The following is a 20,006-nucleotide window of genomic DNA, read 5'->3' as shown; positions in this document are numbered from 1 at the left end:
GTACAGCAACACAGCTGTATCAGTACAGCTGTGCCGCTGTAAGCTTGTAAATGTGGACATGGCCTAAGACAGAAAGGCCAAACACCAAGCCAGAACTACAATACACGAGTTAAAAGGTCCAGTCCTATTTTCCCTCCTTAAATATTCCCTTCCCCACCCCCATGCTAACTCCCCATGTAGCTTCTTAAGTGTCCCTATTTGCCCTCTTGCTTTGAAGCACTGCTAGATACAAGTGCACTTTGGGTGCAGAAGAGTGACAGTTGCTCACTTTACTATAGTCAGATACAACTACATTCTGATCAGTTTACAGAAGAGACATTCTGTTTGTTTCTGATGACAAAACAGCTTAGTATACAGAAGAGCAGATTTTCTTTTAAACTAAGCTGTAGATTGAGGAACAAACCTGATTCTTAATTCCTGTTGACTAGAGCACCTAGAAAAGTTTCAGATTTTCTCAATTAAAAAAAAAAAAAAAAGCGTGGGGTGGGACAACTTTTCTGAAATATTTGCTCAAAAAGTTTTCCTGTTTTTCAACAAACTGCTTGTAGCAGCTGCCAGAGTCCGGGCATACTAACCCACATCAGATAATAAGGGGATTAACTTATTGTGACCCTCACCCACGGCAGAGGACTGGAACAAAGACAGTCTCTTTTCAGTACTCCTTAGTGTGTCAAGTCATAACACACTAAGGCCGTGGGGTTTTGTTTATTTTAAATTCTGAACATTTTTCAAATCAGGTTGGTTGGTACAGGTTCCATCTGGTATCTCTTTAATAAATACAAATATCACCTACCTCTTATATCATAATGCCTTTTATCCATAGATTTCTATGCACTTCAGAGAGGAGGTATGTTTCATTATTCCTGTTTTAGAGAGAAAAACTGAGGCACTGAGAGGGGAAGCAACTTGCCCAAGGTCACCTGACAGGTCAGTGGCAGGGCCAAAATATGGCTTCCCCAGGCTCTATAGAATTAGATTGACAGTAACTAAAGTATCTGTTTTAACAAGGAAAAGATGACAGAAAAAGACCATTTAAAAAAAAAAAAGTCTAAAATATTCCTAAAATAAACTTTTCTTCATTCATATTCATTTGCAATATAGAATCTGTGTAGGACAATGTAGTTTGATATAAAATATTTTATTGGCCTCCTTTTAGGATGGCTCAGACAACTCATTTATGACTTTGCCACTCATGAGCTGTTTAACCATTTCAACTCTTGGTAATAAAACTTTTATATCTAGCATGTATTCTCATGTAACCATTTACTAACTACAAATGTGTAACTATCTAAAGTATTCCATAGTGGTCACCTTTAAAAAGTCAACTTCTACCAAGAATTGACAGCTGAATATTTAAGATATTGACATTTAAGGCAGTATTACAGCATGTCAGATACACTCTTTAATGGAAACTATTGTAACTAAGCAGGTTTCCTTCTTAAAAACAATCCTGCTATTAACAGTAGAGTACAATTTCATGACACACTGATGAAGACTTGATCTGGCAGATTTACTGTGCTACCAAGATTCACATATTCATCTGTTGTATTTACCAAACAGTAGCGATATACCAGATTCACCTATTGTGTCTGCCACTGTTGCAGACTTAGGGCCTGATTCAAAGCCCATAGAAGTCAGTGGAATAGCCCCCATTGACTTGAATGGGCATTGGATCAGGCCCTCGAATAGAAGAATCTCAGGCAGTAGCTGGAGTTACACGGGGCTAAATTTATCCCCAGCACAGTTCCAGTGATGTCAGTGGAGTTACACCAGGATGAATTTGCCCATCTGTTGTATCTGCCCTGAACTTTAAGACAGCTGAAACCTGAACTGGGAACCTCATGAGTCAAAGGCAGCATCCATGCCTGTTGAGCCAAAAAAGGAGTCACTCCTTGAACAAACAATCGGGAACTGAGCAAAGCTGGGCAATTGCTCTTTGCTTAATAAAACCTTTCCAATGGTAGAAATAGAGTTTATACCTTTCATCATTGGTTGGGCATTCAATAGAGATTTGCATTACTTCTACTAGGACTGCACCTGACTTCTGGACAAATATGTCCAGATGTTTTCTGCACCATGGCCCCTTAAAGCTAAATCTGGGCTGCAAACATTTAATTAAAGCGGAGAGCTTGTTGACATTTTGGAGAGGATTTTGCTTATTCGTTTAACACTTGGACAGCAGCCGTTTGTTCCAAGAATTGCTCAAGAGCCTCTTCAGTCACTATGTCAGGTGGAGGAACTGCTGCCACCCCAGAGGATGGAGCCTGTTTGCAACTCAGGCCTGAAAAAGGATTGAACCAGCTCAGGGAGAAATCGCCACCAAAAGCCAGTTTCATCCCTTCCCAGCTTCTGACTTTTTCCCAAGTAGGCGTCTGATTCTTAAGGCGCTCGATACCCTGTAGACGAAAAAGAAGATATTTTTATAATTTATTACTGGCAATGATCAGCAGCCATTACTATAGGGGGGGGCGCATGCATATGCATACATAATATCTATAGCCATACTACTGACTGTGTTGCAATTTCCGTTGAAGGCAGGGCAAAATGTTTTGTTTTATATTTTACTGATTGAATTCAGTTTCCAAGTTTGGCGCATGTACACACAAATCTGCAGAGGAGAACAATTTTCTATGCCATTCTTGCAGTAAAAGATTCTTAATATTTTGAGCACTCTCCCGTCGGCACGGAGCGGCTACACAGGAGACTTTACAGTGGCACAGCTGCAGCAGTACTGCTGTACCGCTGTAAGCTCTCTAGTGTAGACATAGCCTTAAATTGTGAGTTCTTTGGGCCACAAACTGTCCTTTTGTTGTGTGTTTGTTTAGTGCCTATCACAACAGGGCTCTGGTCCATAAATGGGCAGCCTAGATTTACTGAAACAAATAATAAATCTAGAGTAAAAACTTCCCCCATCCTTAATTAAAGATATTGGGTCTTTATTAAAGATCTTCTCTCAGAACTCTGCTAAAGGAACAGAGTCTGACTAAGAATACTTTCTTCTCATTATTGTGATGTTATAATTCTACTGGTTCTCTAATTATCCATAGATTCTTTCAGGAGAACTTGGCCGAAAAATCATCTCAGGCTTTACTTTTATATCATCAGAATGTAACCACCACTTTACAAGTAGTAGGCCTGATAAATAATGTGATACAGTAACTCCCCACTTAACGTCCTCTCACTTAATGTTTTGATCTTACGTCCCTGCTCAATTACAGAATATGCTCCATTGAAAGTTGTGCAATGCTTCGCTATAACGTCATTTGGATGCCTGCTTTGTCCACAGATGGCAGCCCTCCTATTAGCTCCCCTACACCCTCCCCCCCCCGCAACAGTGCCTCCCGCCCACTGACAGACCCCATGGATCAGCGCCTTCCCCCTCCTCCCCCCGCCTCCTGCCTGTGGCAATCAGCTGGCTTGCGGCGTTCGGGGGGAGGAGCGAGGACTCGGCCCGCAGGCTCCCCCTCCCTCCTCTGCCTCCCAAATGCTGCAAACCAGCTGATTGTCACCAGCAGGAGGCAGGGAATGGAGGGGGGAGGTGCACCGCATCCTCGTTTCTCCAGCCTCCTGAATGTCGCAAGCCAGCGGATTGCCGCTGGCAGGAGCGATGGGGGAGGAGCGAGGACACGGCGCACCTCCCTCCTGCCTGCGGCAATCTGCTGGCTTGCGGCGTTCGGGAGGGGGAGCCTGCGCGCCGAGTCCTCGCTCCTGCCTCCTGAACGCTGCAAGCCAGCTGATTGCCACGGGCAGGAGGGAGGGGGAAGGAGCGAGGATGCGGCGTGTAGAGTACAGGGGGAGGAGGGGGAGAAGAGGTGAGTTAAGGGTGGGGGCTTGGGGGAAGGGGTGGCGTGGGCAGGCTGAGGGTTGAGCTCCCCACCCTTGGTGCTTGCAGAGTAGGGGAAGCTGCCGCTGCACAACGTGTTTCTCCTAGCCTACAGCACCTTCAGCCTCCTTGCCTGCCTCATTGTCTCCAGTGCCAGTGGGCTGTGCCTGTGCGGGGTAAGGCGGGGGCACCTCCCAATTATAGTACTGTACTGTATGGCAAAAAAAAAAATTCCCTGGAACCTAGCCCCCCCATTTACATTCATTCTTATGGGGAAATTGGATTCTCTTAACGTTGTTTCACTTAAAGTCGGATTTTTTAGGAACATGACTACAACGTTAAGTGAGGAGTTACTGTATAGGTTTTCAGATAGTGGCAGTTGTAGTTTCAAAATAGAGATTTGGTATAGGCAGGCAGGAGAGGAAGAGCACCATGCAATTCTGTGCATTAAACTGGAACCTTTTTCAGAGTTTATTTAGAGAAGTTTTCCATTTGTTGACCCAAGTCCATAAGCCAGAATTTTAAAAAAGACTTTTGAGAATGCCCGTGGCCTAAACAGCTTGCAGAAGGGATGAGGAAATGTGTAGCTTTGACAACATATTATACATTCCAATAGGAAGTCCTTGCAAACGTAGGCACCATTACTATTATTGCTGCTTGGTGAGTATGGTGCTCAGCTTCTGTTCTGTCAAGCTGTACTGGAGACAGGCAATATTCACACAGAAAAGCAATGCCTTTCTAGCCCAATTTAAAACTATTGGGCATGTCCCCGTGAGAAACTAAGCAAGTCTGCTTCAGAGTCCTGCAATTGCGCTATTGGGGTGGTGAGCTTGAAGCACTTTTCAGCTTAAAGCACAGAAGCAGGTTTAGGTTCTCTGCAGTTTGCTAACAAACCCAGAAGCTATCTGCAGAGTTAGAACCAAACCATTATTATCCTCACTGCTGTTTATGGCATTTATTTTTAAGAACTAGTGCAAGTGTGTGTAAGAGGAAGGGAAGAGATGGGAAACCAAGCTCTTTTTCTACTGCTTAAACTGATTCCCAAACAGCAGAGCCTATAGGCCTGATTCACCATTGTGTTAATTCCTTTTTCACAGTTTCTATGGTGAACTAGAGTAACAGCCCTATAACTTTTCGGTAGCATTTTTTTTTTTTTTTTTTAATTTTAGATCCCATGCATTATCTAGTAATTTAGGCTGTCATACAGTACACAAGGTCAACAAGAGGTTGTGCTAATTAGAGTGCAGTTAATCAGATAATCATATTGTGCAGTGCACAGCACTCCATTTAACATGTGTATTCAAGACATGGAGATCACTGGACTATTAAAACTCTGTGTCCTGGTCTAATGTGGTGTCACCTGTGCTGCTGTCAGGATGGTCTAAAGCAGTGGTGTCCAGTAAAATGACAGACCATTGGTCACTGTCAGATATATATACAGTTCTGGAAATAGAGAAAACCATGGAAAAAGCAACAGAGGGTCCTGTGGCACCTTTGAGACTAACAGAAGTATTGGGAGCATAAGCTTTCGTGGGTAAGAACCTCACTTCTTCAGCAACTGAAGAAGTGAGGTTCTTACCCACGAAAGCTTATGCTCCCAATACTTCTGTTAGTCTCAAAGGTGCCACAGGACCCTCTGTTGCTTTTTACAGATTTAGACTAACACAGCTACCCCTCTGATACCAGAAAACCATGGGTATTTCTAAAAGGTGTTTTGAAATTTCAATTAAAAGAAAAGTGTACTATATTAGAAAATATACAATGTAATATTTAAATTATATGTAATTACAACAGTTATCCTCAAAATAACCATTGTCTGACATTTGGATTTGGGATAAGAAAAGTTTACCAAATTTAAGTCCAATAAAATGTTCTGGCATTTTAGCTACTCATGTAAACAGCGCTGTGGCATGTAAATATAATTTCTATAATGCATGAGAAAGGCAGAAATGAATTCAAACTGGAACTTGCCAGTCAGAGAAATGTTAAAAGGTAAACTAATTTAGCAAAAATACGTGTTTTCATTTTCAGTTTTAATAATCTGGATTAACATACTGGATTGTGTTTTTAAAATGTTACAGGGCCAGAGTCTCAGCAGGTGTAAATCAACAAACCTCCACGCTCCCCCGGGCTAAACCAATTTATACCAGCTGAGGATCTGGCCCATGATTTTTAACTAGACAGCAGTACTAATCAAATCCCCTGTCATACCACAAATTAGAATGAAAGAAGTAAATATATTCTGGGGGTTTCAGACACACACATGACAATAGCTTTCCCAGTAGAGATCGCTCATAAAGAAAAATAAGGGACAGTTGCAGGAGCAGAAAGAAAGACTTTTTTTAAGAACTGTGTGCATGCTAAAGGCATCTTTCTTCCACCAATGTCTCCTACTGAAGCATACAATGAGATCATAGAATCCTGTGTGCATTCCTATAGTAACGAATTGAGATGATATGAACACTATTGTGGATTTACGCCTCAGCATGCAAGAGGAAAATATGGGGACTGTTTACCCTCTGGATGCAGTCAATGATAGCAATTTAACCACTTAAAAGTAGTTAAATAGCTAACAGTGCGTTACTGATTAACTAATTTTTAAACTTTAAAACTGAGCACCAAAGTTACTTAACCTTCATGCTTCTCCCAGCTTGGTTGAAGATGAAAATTTAAAGAGGCACTACAAATTGTGCAAACATTTAGAGTAAGAAAGGAGCAGAAACAGTTTTTGGAAAAGTTTTATTGCATTTGTTTTCCATATGGAAGCATTGACAGAATTGAAAAGATGCAGCATTCACATTACTTTCAAAGTGAGACAGATCCACTAGCCTTTTCCTCCCCGTATTTCCCTCCCCCCCCCTCCCCATGGCTTCGATTCAGCCTAATAGGTCATTTTCCAAAATAAAAGTGTTTTTAAAAACTGAAAAGGTTACACCGGAATCCATGGCTACAGCTTATTTACATTTTTCCTTTGTTTATGATTGATTGATGGGTCCCACTGGCACTATGCTAACGGCCCCTTTTCAAAATGATTCGGAATATAATAAAATTCCTGCCCAGATACAAAAAAAATTAGTTTCAGTCACATAAGATTTAGTTTTACCTGAATTTGTTTTTGATGGAATGCCCTCTGTCCCTCCCTCAGTCAACCATTTACTGCACATAGTTTACTATCCACACAATATTGACAGTAGGCATGCATACTCCTTAACACTGACATTTCCCAATTTAAAATATTTATATGTATAAACATAAGAGATTTACAAAGTTATAAAGATGGAGGGTCCTAAGAACAGAAAATTAATTGTTCAGGCAGACCTACACAAACCATCAGTGCTATGCTTTTATGGCAAGTTGTCATGTTCACACTGTTGAGTAGGCATCACTTCAACAGCTTATTTATCAAAGACAGACATACACAAACAAGATGATCCTAAGAATTTTAAAATGGATTTTTTCCTCTAAGTGTAAGGCATTTAATTAAGAGAGTCTTCCACCAAAGTTGCCATATTTTCCCTAGAGGGGAAACATTTCCTACTTACAAGGGAGGGAGCAGACAAAAGAATGCCAGAAAGATGGAATTAGTTTTGTCTCTGGAAACAAAAAAGGTGGTATTGGCAACATTTGTTTTAAATACTTTAACTGCATGTGACCACATTATTAATTGGCTCTTGCACAGCATCACACCCTCATCTTCCACCTTTCAATGTTCAGTAAGCAAAGTGTCTATTTCTCAGCTAACGTCCTCTTTTACGAAAGAAACTCACTGCCCAGTCAGAGCTGTAGACACCATTAGGAAGTCCAAAGATGTCTGTGTAGGAAGATGGCACTGTTGGCACTTACACAGATACCCTCACAGTCTAGAGACAGCATTACAGTCTACTCGGTTAGCAGAGACAGGCACAACAGAGAAAGAGGGTCTCCTTCACATTAATTATGCCATACAGGAAGCAGATAGAAACAAAGGCCAGTAAAGTTAACAAGTTAAACAAAACAAAACAAAAAAACAGAAAAAAAGAAGACACTTCAGCCACCAGAGACATAGTATTATCTAAAATTGCAGAATACAGGGCTTTTTTTTTTTTCTCTGCAACCAACAGCCTTTAATAGACATAAAAAGAGTTTCTGTTTTACGTTTTGTTTTAAACATTCATATAAAAATTATATAACAGTAGTGCTGAAATGTGGTTTTATTTTAGTGGAAATTCTTCAGACCACATACTGGTATGGGTCTGCCTTTCCTTGGTCTGGAGTAGCAAATGGGCTAAGCCATGCTATAGAGAACGGATGGCCAAATACTGCTTTCATGTTCATCCATTTTGTTTTTTTAGCCCATCTTCTCTCTTCCTTTTTCAATTGTTCTATTCCCTAAAAACAGAAATATTACACTTTCAGTCAAGCACTTAATTGCTGTGGTTCTGCTTTCAGGAAAAGGATCTCTCAATTACCCCTAATCACATGGATGGAGTAAGAAAATACAAATTTACCTATTGAGAACCTTTCCTTTAAAAAAGGATAGGAAATATTCCTTGGAAAACAAAATTATTGCCATTTTTTAAAATCACATTTAAAAATATGCTCAAACCTTTAAAAAAATACCCTACAATTGTCACATATGTCAATTTTAAAACAGAAATACAACATGTACTTTTATTGGATGAAAGCATTACATATGCCTAAATTGGATAAGGGAAAGTTTTATATGAACCCATTTATATGTTTGCAGACAAAAAAAAAAACCAAGATAATCCCTATAATGTTCCCAGATTCATCATGCAAGTTCAGGAAATGGCCTATGTTCAGCATGGCTGAACGTACCCAGTGCCTCTTAAAACTGCTGCCATAACATGCACGGGCAGACAGCAGGGCGAAAGAGTTAAATAAGTATACTGAACGGAGAGAAAAAATGGATATTGGTTTAGTAAAGATTAGAGGGAGAGCAAAAATAGGCTTTCAAGCAATCAGTTGAAACAGTTCTTAATCATGTAAAAAAATCCTTATTATATTTGCAATCCATAAAATAAAATAGGTCTTAAACATATAGCTCTTGTTGCTATAAATGCATTGTTTGGTTTTGCTTTCAGTAGAGAATGACAATCCTTGATTCTGGCTATCTGTAATGGGCAGACCGTTCCAGTCTTTAATTTAGGGCCTTTTCGCAAAATCATCTTCTTCCCGTGTATTGTCAATACATGCATCCCCTGCACTGCAGCTCAGTGCACTGTAGAACAAGTGTGTGTCTTGAACTCCCAGTCCTGAAAGTTACGTGCAAGCAGGAGTGTGGGCAGCTCCAAAGAGGTGATGCCATCTCCATAGGTAACACAAGGAGCAAAATTTCAGGTTCTGTCAGAAACTGATCTAGTCCTTTTCTAGCAGAGGAGAATCACCACTGTGGGGTATATATGAAAGGGTGGAGTGAGGAGAGGAGATTCTCAGAGCTCGAGTCTGTATTGGAGGAAACCTGCTCCACCCCAACAAGATGCAAGGTAAAAGAAGTAAAAAAGACCATATTTAATAGCATTTCATTTCTAAGTGTTCCTCAACATAAGAATCACATGCCAGATAGACGCAACCTTGATGCTAACAAATTGACAATGATGTGTAACACGGGTGGCATAGAAGAAAGTTGTAAAAGAATAAAAGCCCTGCCCCTACCTTTAAAAACTCAGGATTCTATATTCAGGAACCTATATCCATATGTACAAAAATTATATATGTGACTATTTCTAAAGATGCCCAGCATGTATGAAAATCCGGGCACTTATTTAAGTGCCTAGCTTTAGGTACCCAAGTTTGAAAATTTTGGCCTGTATTTGTTGAAAATTCAGTAATGACTTCACAGACACCACCATTAATTTATATAAGCTGATAAATTTTAATCTTGGTAGGAGCTAGTTGTTCAGCAATACACTCTCCTGGACCCTACTCAGCAGAAAATATCTGCAACTTTCCCTGGAACAAAGTAGACCTGAATGCAAGTGTCATGAAGCTAGCTGGGGAATGAAGAGCTGAGAGAAGCAGACTGTTCTTGCATGGTCCTGAATGCCAGATTCTAAATTTGTTTAAACTCTCCTTAGACTTGCCCACTAAACACAGGGGTTCCCATACTGTGGGCTGCAGCCCATCGACAGTCCCGGGCAGTCTGCCATGGGCGGAGCTTGGGAGGGCATTGCCCTGCAAACTGTATACGTTGGTGGAGTGGTGGCTGGTGATGGCCCCTGCCCAGGGCTGGAAGAGCCCAGTGCCGCTGGCGGGTGGCAGAGGGCGAAGCAGAGCCGCCAGGCGATGGGTGAGGAGAAGGGGCCAGCTCTTAGAGGCGACTGGCTCCCCGGGCAGTTGGAGGGCTCAGTCACTGTTGGGCCACCTGGAGAATCAGGCCTTCGCCCTCCCCTCTGCCCCCGGGACTGGGGCTCGGCAGTGCTGCTCTGTTCCCGCTTGGACAATGCTGTGATTGGGACCATCAGTTAATGGCTGGGCCCAACCTGAGCTCTTGCCTCTGCCCGACACAGGCGGTCCCTGAGCCCTTCCCTTGTTCCCGGCAGGGAGTGCCTGTGAGGCACGACAGGGTGTTGGGTGGGTGACGGGGCAGGGCTGCCAGGTGATGAGCTCAAGGCACTCAGCAGGCTGCTGAGGCAGAAGGCGTTGGCAGGGGCTGGCAGTGGCCCCTTTGGCCTCTTGCTGGCCCTGGTCCCTGCTGAGGCGAGGGACCCCGTGGTGCCCCTCTCTCTGACAGATACGTGTTAACAGAGGGCCACAGTGCCCACTGCAGCTGCCCAGGTGGGCCTCAGGGGAAAAAAAGTTCGGAAACCCCTGCACTAAGACACTCAGCAGTGGCCCCTTTAAGGTTGTGACTTCCCCCAACCTATCCAATCAGGGAAGGGCTTAGACTTTTGTTAAGCTATGACAGATACCCTGAGCATGATTGGTGAAGTCTGATGATATTCTCACGGGGGTAAAAGTACTATTACCAGTTAGGGACTTCACCTTTGAAGAAGAGGGCAGGATGCAGTGCTGAACAAGGGACTCCAGTGTTTCTGGGTAAGCTCCACATTGTTGCCTTAGCATCCTGGATAGCTTTCATGGCTGTGGAGCACAGCAAAGGTGCTGAATTTCTGTGTAGCTGCAGAGAGCTCCCGATTAAGTAAATTATAGAAAAGCCTAAACTGGAAATTTACAAAACAAAATTCTTTTTTCCATCTCACTGGTCTCATCTTTGCTTTTCAACACTTGAAGCTGTAAATAGTAACATTAGGTACTACCCACTGGAATCTTTAATGATTCCTTAGCAGCAAACACTCCACAGGGAGTCTGTTGTCTAAGATTCCCCATTCCACTGGGGTGAAACTCTCTGCAGAGTAATCCCAGTTACTTATGCTTGTTAAGATAAAAATATCACTCACTGTTGCTGTAGTTGCAACATCCCCACACTACCCAACTTCTTATGCTAGCCATCCAGGAGTGACCTCAGCCACTGTGCAGGCTTAGTCTGCTTTATATCAGCCTCAAAGGCTCCATGCATGCTAGGGCAGTGAAGCAGAACCACATGACATTTCACAGATCTTACAACTGTGAGCAGGGGAACGCAAGACCACGGAGAACTCACCGTTTCATCAGTGCAGATGGAGTGTACCTGGGTCCCAAACATTACAGATGTGAAGATGAGAAACAAAAGAGCCTCAAAACACAAGAGGATAAGAAGGATCACTGTAGTTGGTGGAGAGAAGGAGCTGCATTCTGTGAAAACATATGACAAAACAATGAATACTCAAAAATAAGGGACTAAGGAACAAAGCCCACACGTAAAACTACAAATGTGTGTTACTAAGCAGTAAATTCTGCCATTGATATTACGTATCAGATTATCTCAAGTTCTCAACAGTTCGTCAAACAAAGTTCTCCTATCAAAATAAGAAACGGACATGACCACCATAATCAGAGGCCTACAGAAAGGATATGTGATTCCCAAGGAAGTGGGATACTGAGATAATTAGTACTGTTAATTTGAAGAAAAAGAAACTTGTGCTGTGATATGTATGGCATGCAATTTTCTTTTCCAACTAAGCCCCCCTCCAGTGCTCTTACCTGGACCCTACCACTTGCACATTCTATCTGTAGAGTTTTTACTAATTTTCTCTATGATGAAGTCAATTAGGAAAAGGCACCTCAAGTTAATGGTGAGGACACAGAGGAAACCAGAGAAGATTACTTCTGTAGCACCAATTGTCCATTATAAAAAGCACAGCATGTTCCTTTCATAACTGACTTTTGAAGACTGAGAAGGGTTATATATTCTTGGTTCTCTCAAACCCATCCCCTTTCCCCCATAAGGTTTATCTATACTGCAATGTCCCTGCAAGGTTAAGCAGGGTTTAAAAGGGTAGCTGTGAAAGTCTTATGACTGGAATATTGGTATAGAGGGATATAGCTTGTTCAGGAAGAACCGGCAAGAGAAACAGGGAGGTGGTGTTGCATTATACATCAAGAATATATAAACCTGTTCTGAGGTTCACAAGGAGGTGCGGGGCAGAAAGTCTCTGGGTAAAGAAAAAAACGGGTAAAAAAGTAGGAGTGATGTCACAGTATGGGTCTACTATAGACCTCCAAATCAGGTAGACAAATATTGATGAGGCATTTCCTGAACAAACAACAGAAATATCCAAAACACAAGACCTTGTAGTAATGGGGGACTTTAACTACCCAGACACCTGTTGGAAAAGTAATACAGCAAAACACAAAATTTCCTATAAAGTTCTTGGAGTGTACTGGGGACAACTTTTTGTTTCAGATAGCGGAGGAAGTAACCGGGGCGTGGATGAGGGGGAACACAACAATTTTAGATTAATTCTGACTAACAGGAAGGAATTGGTAACGAATCTGAAGGTGGAAGGCAATTTGGGTGAAAGTGATCATGAAATGATAAGTTTTATAATTCTAAGGAAAGGAAGGAGTCAGAGGAGCAAAATAAGGAAAATGGACTTCAAAAAAGCAGACTTTAACAAACTCAGAGAAGTGGTATATAAGGTCCCATGGGGGAAAAAAAATCTAAGGGGAAAAAATAGTTCAGGAGAGCTGGAAGTTTCTCAAGGAGACATTATTAAAGGTATAACTGCAAACTATCCTGATCCAAAGGAAAGACAGGAAGAATAGTAAGAGGCCAATATGGCTCCATCAGGAGTTGTTTAATGACCTGGAAATCAAAAAGGAATTCTACAAAAAGAGGAAACATGAACCAATTGCTAATGAGAAGTACAAAAGAACAGCATAAGAATGTAGGGACAAAATCAGAAAGTCTAAGGCATAAGTCCGAAGTGAGGGACATAAAAGGCAAAGAAGAGGAGATTCTTTAAATACATTAGGAGAAGAGAAAAAAATGAAGGAAAGTATAGGTCCTCTATTTAGTAGGGAAGGAGAGCTAATAACTGATGACACCAAGAAGGCAGAGGTGTTTAATGCCTATTTTGCTTCAGTCTCTACTAAAAAGGGTAATGATGAGCAGATACTGAACACAAGTAATACTAACAACAACAGGAAGGAATGCAAGCCGAGTAGGGAAAGAAACGGTTAAAGAAGATTTAGATAAGTTGGTTGTATTCAAGTCAGCAGGGTCTGGTGAAATTAATCCTAGCATACTTAAGGAACTAGCTGAAGCAATCTTGGAACTATTGGAATTATCTTTGAGAACTCATGGAGCTGGGGAGGTCCCAGACAACTGCGAAGGGCAAACATAGCACCTATCTTTAAAACAGGAACAATGAGGACCAGGGGGGAATTATAGGATACCTGGAAAGATACTGGTACAAATTATTAAACAATCAATTTGTGAACACCTGGAGGATAACAGGGTTATAAGGAATAGCCAGCATGGATTTGTCAAGAACAAGTCATGCCAAACTAACCTAATTTCCTTCTTTGACAGGTTACTAGCCTAATGGATGAGGGGAAGTTATAGACATGATATCCTGATTTTAGTACGTCTTTGACATAGTCCCACATGACATTCTCATAAGCAAATTAGGGAAATGCAGTCTAGATTAAATTACTATAAATATGGGTGAGACACTGTACTCAAAGAATAGTTATCAATGCTTTGATATCAAACTGGGAAGATATATCTAGTGGGGTCCCGCGGGGTCAGTCCCGGATCTGGTATTATTCAGTATTTTGATAACGGAAGAATGTACGCTTAGAACATTTGCGGAAGATACCACGCTGGGAGGGGTTGCAAGCACTTTGTAGGACTGGATTAGAATTCAAAACAACCTTCACAAATTGGAGAATTGATCTGAATTGAACAAGATGAAATATAATAAAGATAAGTGCAAAGAACTTAAAGAGGAAAAATCAAATGCTCAATTACAAAATGGGGAATAACTGGCTAGGTGGTAGCACTTCTGAAAAGGCTCTGAGTGTGACAGTAGATCACAAACTGAATGAGTCAATAATGTGATACAGTTGCAAAAAAGACTAATAGCATTGTCCTGCTCTTCTTGGCACTGGTGAGCCCTCAGCTGGAGTAGTGCATCCAATTCTGGGCATTACAGTGTAGGAAAGATATTGATAAACTGGAGAGAATCAAGAGAAAAGCAACAAAATTGGTAAAAGGTTTAGAAAACCTGATCTATTAGTCTTGAGAAAAGAAGACAAAGAGGGGACCAGATGATCTTCAAATATGCTAGGGCCACTATAAAGAGGAATGTGATCAATTGTTCTCCATGTCCACTGAAGGTAGAACAAGAAGAAATGGGTTTAATCTTCAGCAAAGGAGATTTAGATTAGATATTAGGAAAAACCTTCTAATTATAAGTGTAATTAAACTCTGTAACAGGTTGGACAAACACCTGTCAGGGATGGTCTAGATTTATGTGGTCCTTCCTCAGTGCAGGGGGCTGGACCTAATGACCTCCTGAGGTCTCATCCAGCCCTGCATTTCTATGAGTCTAGGAAAGTGAGGGGGGAAAAAGAAAAATGAAACAAACAAAATTTAATTACTAGCTTATGAATTCATTCTAATATATTCTCAAAGTTCTGTGAAATCCAATGAGAACTGCTTAAAAACAGTTCTCTATCCACAAGTAAGCCACTTGCAGATATTGCCCTGACCAAGGATTCTAAATTTTACCAGACACCTAATACCCAGAGGCCAATACAAAAGATGAGGACCCCATCAATGGGGTCCAGGACCAGCAATAACAACAGAAGCTCAGGTGCACCTCCCAGCTGCTTTCTACCAGGGTCCTATCCCTGAATCCTGCTCAGGGATTCCATACCTGAAGAAGAGAAGGAGCACGCTCATTATGAGCTCTCTAGAGCCTGATAATTTTGGAGAGGGAAAGGAACCCTCCTTTATTTTACCACTTTCACAGCCTCCTTCTGCCCACACTGGGCAGCTCCAGATTTTATCAGTTTAACTCTGTGCCTGCCTGGCAAAGTAATGAGCTGCAGGCTTGCAATGCATTAGTTCCCATTTGTAAGATTTTCTTCACAGTTCTAATGACTAAAATTGTAATTATTTTGAAGTGAAAGCTTAAATCCTGCAAAAATGGAAATATCCTCCTGCGCGCGTGCGCGCACGCGCACACACACACACACACACACACACACACACACACACACAGAGAGAGAGAGAGAGAGAGAGTAAACTTTTCTCCTTGGTATTGGCAAGTGGATTTCTCAAGCCCTGGCTCTTTTTAAAAATAAATCAATCTACCTAACTACTGTGGATTAAACCTGATGGTTTAAAGCAGCTTTGTAAAATTCTACTCGTTGACTTTTCCAGCATGAGGTGTTTTTTGTTTTTGGAGGGTAGGGGAAGTTGTTTGAACACGTGAGAGTGCATTTTTGCATCTGAGCTGATCAGTTTTCTCAACAGTTTTGCAGGGATGGTTTCCATTACCTGATTTAAAAAGAGCACATGCATTCTCCCCGTCTCACTTTAGCATGCAGGAATTATCAGTGACGAATTCATGTAAACACTAATCTTTTCCTATGTACTGACATGGAGCCTTAAGAGTCTATCTGTTCTCCAGGTTATGTATGGTGTGTGTTTAAGTAGGACTTAACCCTTCATGACAGAAAATTCCTAACAGGATAGGTGGAATTTTAAAATTCCAGGAATGGTCACAAAAATAAAAAGTAGCTCATAATATTAACAGCATTCTCTGACAACTAGCAGTAAAAAAAAGCTGCCCTTCCTCTAAACTGTATCACAATGCTTTCTCTACAGGTTAATTTGGTATTTGAAAGGAATACTTCGTCAATACTCACTTGTCCAGTCTTCTTCAAAGCAATACAGGAAGTGAAATCCCACCATGATTAGGGCATGCATGGAAATTAGTGCTATATACATCTGAAACACAATGTATTTAAAATATTTTTAAGCATAGCTGTAAAAGCTGCTTATACACATATGTCCAAATAAACTACATTTAAAATGTTACGGTTGCAAAGTCGAGCACTCAAAAATTAGGAAATGCCAAAACTAAGGTAGACAGCCTTAATTTGGCCCCCTTGTGTGTATGCATTCTGATACAATCTTGTTATATGATAATAACACCTAGCCCTTATATAGCACTTTTCATCAATGAAAAGATGGTCATACAAAGGAGGTCAGTATCATCATTCCTATTTCACAGATAGGGAAACTGAGGCAGAGAGATGCAGTGACTTGCCCAAGGTCATCCAGCAGGACAACAGCAGAGCTGGGAACAGAACCCAGGTTTCCTGAATTCCAGTTCAGCTATCTACCCACAAGGCCATATTTCCTTTCATATACTATTTGTAGTCTCTACTGCACAATATAGTTTTTACTGATAAAGTGCACAATATGATTTTTAGAGGCTCATAGCTTGGCCAAATTTGGGTGGATTTTCAGGGAGATAGCAAACGGCACATCCCTGATACCAGGACAACACTGTCAAATTTCAAGTCGCTGTTCCAAAGCATGGAGGTGCTAGGGCTTTTCAGTGTAACAGTTGTAAGTTTTTGGTTTTATTTTTACTATTGGAAAAATGTGTTTTTCCTTGATCTCATTCTGAAAAATAGCTAAACCATTTTCACTGAAATTTAAAAATAAATAAATAAATAAATAAATTTAAACATGAGGCAGACACTTAGCATGGAAAATTTTAAATTGTTACCTATAGGCATTTCTACTTGCAACATACACATATATACGTAGGAAGGTTTTCATTGTAGTGATATAGAATGAAACAAATACTAACAAATATGGGAACATAATATCTTCCAAATGAGGTGCAAGTGAAAGACAATGGAAAAATATTTTTCTTTTGATGCTTTTATATGCTACCATCCTTTCTCCTACTGAGCCCTTAAAAAGATTAATAGAAAAACTTGTTTCATCTTTTCCTCAGACAGATTAGGTGTTTAATATAGTCCATTTTGAAAGAGAGACTTGTCAAATTTAGCTGAAACTGAAATCCAACATCCCACATTCGGGATGAACCAGCTAGGAATTGTATTCCAATCTGGATATTGAAAGGAGAGATATATTTATGTTTCCCATTCCTCCCTCTAAAGCTAGTACAGGCTTAATCAGATGGAGGAGAGACTAGTCCGGTGGAAAAGTACCTGGTGTAAATATTTTCCTGTTTTCCCAACTAAATTAGGTATTGTGCCTCAAAAAGAAAGTTGACTAGCTGTGCCTCTGGCAGTAGCAGAATACACCATATAGTGAAAAGCAAATTAAAGGGTTCATACATTTATTTTCAATTCTTACTTCAAGTCTGACTGAAGACTTGCACCTATTTCCTAATATCATAACAGACCATCTTCTACCTAGAGATTTACCATAAAAGATTACTGATAAAATGGAACAACACTAAAAGTCAATTGTGCAAGCTGTAATATTCTCTTGACATTAAATTTTTTGGGTGAAATCCTGGGATTTTTGTCATTGACTTCAATGGAGCCCAGATTTCACTGTTTACGTGGTAATTAAGTTTGCACTCCCATACTTTTGCTCTATATACAGTAGATACAGTACACAGTAAGAAAATCGGAAGCATTTCTGCCTGATTTTTGAGTGCCAACATTGGCTACTTACAAGTAGAACCCTTGTAATCCCTGCGAAAAATAAGAGGTTTCTCTCCACCCTGGCAGCAAAGAGGTAACAGCAGATGCAATAATGAGGCACAATCTTATTATTATTTGTATTACTGTAGCATCTTGGAACCCTAGTCATGGACCTGAACTCCATTGTGCAAAGTACTCTATAAATAAAATATTAATACGGAACAAAAAATCAGCCCCTACCCCAAAAAGCTGATTGAGACTTCACTATTATTACTGTGGAGTATTTTGTGAGGTATATTTACTGTTATGCTATGTATTATACCAACTAATGCTACACAATTGACAAAATAAATGGCAAAGTACCTTTGGTGATGACTTATTCCTGTTCTTTTATTACATTTGCTCCTTAATTATTTAATTTTGCTAATTTGTAATATATTTCCCAGTTGTGGTTCTACTTAAAATATATATCTTCACAGCCGTTTAACAGTCATGGAATTTCATTGTCGCTGGTTAGACAGAAAAATTTACTCAATAAAACAACTTACTGTAAACAGTACAAAGTACTTCTGGTTATTCTCTCCTACACAGTTATTAACCCATGGACAGTGATGATCCATTTTCCGAATACACCTCTTGCAAACACTGAAATAAAGAACAAAAATCTTTATAGTGTGTGGTTTTCAGAAAATACAGCAAGAGTACAAAGAAAATATTGGGCTCCTGGAAAAAACACAAACACACACAAATTTGGCTACTTCTGTTCAAAATTGTCAACCATCCTATTGTCCCTAATTGCAGTCGTGCCAAAAGTAAATGGCAAATCACAACAAAGTAACATTATGATTAATGGTTCCACTAATATACAGAGATTGAACATTAAACTTAAGCAAATGAAATGAAATTGATTTAAACTAGTCTGGGTTTGCCCTCCAGGCTCTGTGAGAGTTTCAAAGTAGTAGAATAAAAAATAAAATCATAGGATACAGCAATGGATAAACTTCTCAGAATAACCTTTGTAATAAATTACTGAAATTGTTCCTATTTATTAAATTTACTCTGACAGGAGCTTTATTTAAAAAAAATTGAAAATTCTAATTATTTTTTCAGAAAAATACCTGACAATGAAGTCAATCAGGCACTGGATTAATTTACCAGTGGGAGTCACTGAGACACCATCACCACAATTAAAAAATTAGATTTTAAGCACTCAGCAAAAGTGGGCAGAAGCACTAAAGTAACAATTCTAATTACAAATTCTAAAAAATAAAAGCTGCAAATGCATCCTGTGCTTAGGAGTCAAACAATCAAAGAGGATTAATTCATTGTAATGTTAGTTTCTCTTAGTTTACTAGTCACTGCTGCTTCACTGGCATTTTAAATCTCCAACTAATATCATAAAAGCCTTTTTGCTCTTCTATCTTATGATACAGCAGTGAAGAAAGCCAGTCCCCTGGTGCTAAAATGCACAAAAAAGTATGAAAACTGAATTTGAAAATCAGGAATATGTGGTTTCACAACCACCCTCACAGGATTTAAACAGAGAAATGGAGTGTTCTGCTTATTCTATTTTTCTTATTATAAAGTTAAACTGTTTTGACCTTAAAAAAAAAAAAAAAAAAAACTCAAAACGCGTAAAGAAACTAATTAAAAGAATGCACTGACAATAAAAACAACAACAAAAAAGTTAATAAATATTAACATCCCTATTTTGAAATAGTCAAGTATTTATTACAGATCTTGGAAGGAAGCAGTCCCCAAAGGCAAGAAATAAAATTCCCAAGATGCAAATAAGCAACTAAGATCTTGATCTTGGATGTCAGACTGTGCAGGCTCAGGACCAGTAGGCTTTGCAGGATTGGGCCCTAAGATTTTTTCTCCTCAAGCAGACAAAGTTACTCAGGTCAATATTTGCCCTCAGATTAGTCATCACTAACACAAGAAGCTTTGTACTGCAGGAAATAGCTTAAAGTTATTGTGATTTAAAAATATATGTGTATTTAAAAGAAGAACAGGAGTACTTGTGGCACCTTAGAGACTAACAAATTTATTAGAGCATAAGCTTTCGTGGACTACAGCCCACTTCCGAAAGCTTATGCTCTAATAAATTTGTTAGTCTCTAAGGTGCCACAAGTACTCCTGTTCTTCTTTT

General features: G+C 40.1%; 1 protein-coding gene across 2 annotated transcripts in view; it reads right to left on the bottom strand.

The window, feature by feature from the left end:
* Positions 1–1,137: 1,137 nt before the first annotated feature.
* Positions 1,138–20,006, bottom strand: part of ZDHHC3 (zinc finger DHHC-type palmitoyltransferase 3) — a 26,847-nt gene continuing 7,978 nt past the window's right edge. Inside the window, exons 3-6 of one of the 2 annotated variants that reach the window (XM_034760980.1) lie at positions 18,403–18,499; positions 16,088–16,169; positions 11,427–11,557; positions 1,138–2,396 (exon numbers count right to left, since the gene is read on the bottom strand). In XM_034760980.1, the coding sequence (XP_034616871.1) occupies positions 2,157–2,396; positions 11,427–11,557; positions 16,088–16,169; positions 18,403–18,499 (550 nt within the window). In that variant the 3' untranslated portion in view covers positions 1,138–2,156. Of the gene's footprint in view, positions 2,397–6,545; positions 8,192–11,426; positions 11,558–16,087; positions 16,170–18,402; positions 18,500–20,006 lie in introns of those variants that run through there. The other variant, XM_034760981.1, reaches the window with a different exon arrangement.

The sequence above is a fragment of the Trachemys scripta genome, chromosome 2, assembly GCF_013100865.1.
Source record: "Trachemys scripta elegans isolate TJP31775 chromosome 2, CAS_Tse_1.0, whole genome shotgun sequence".
Classification (NCBI taxonomy): domain Eukaryota; kingdom Metazoa; phylum Chordata; order Testudines; family Emydidae; genus Trachemys; species Trachemys scripta.
The sequence above is the reverse complement of the archived record's forward strand: the minus strand, read 5'-3'. Positions and strand labels throughout refer to the sequence as shown.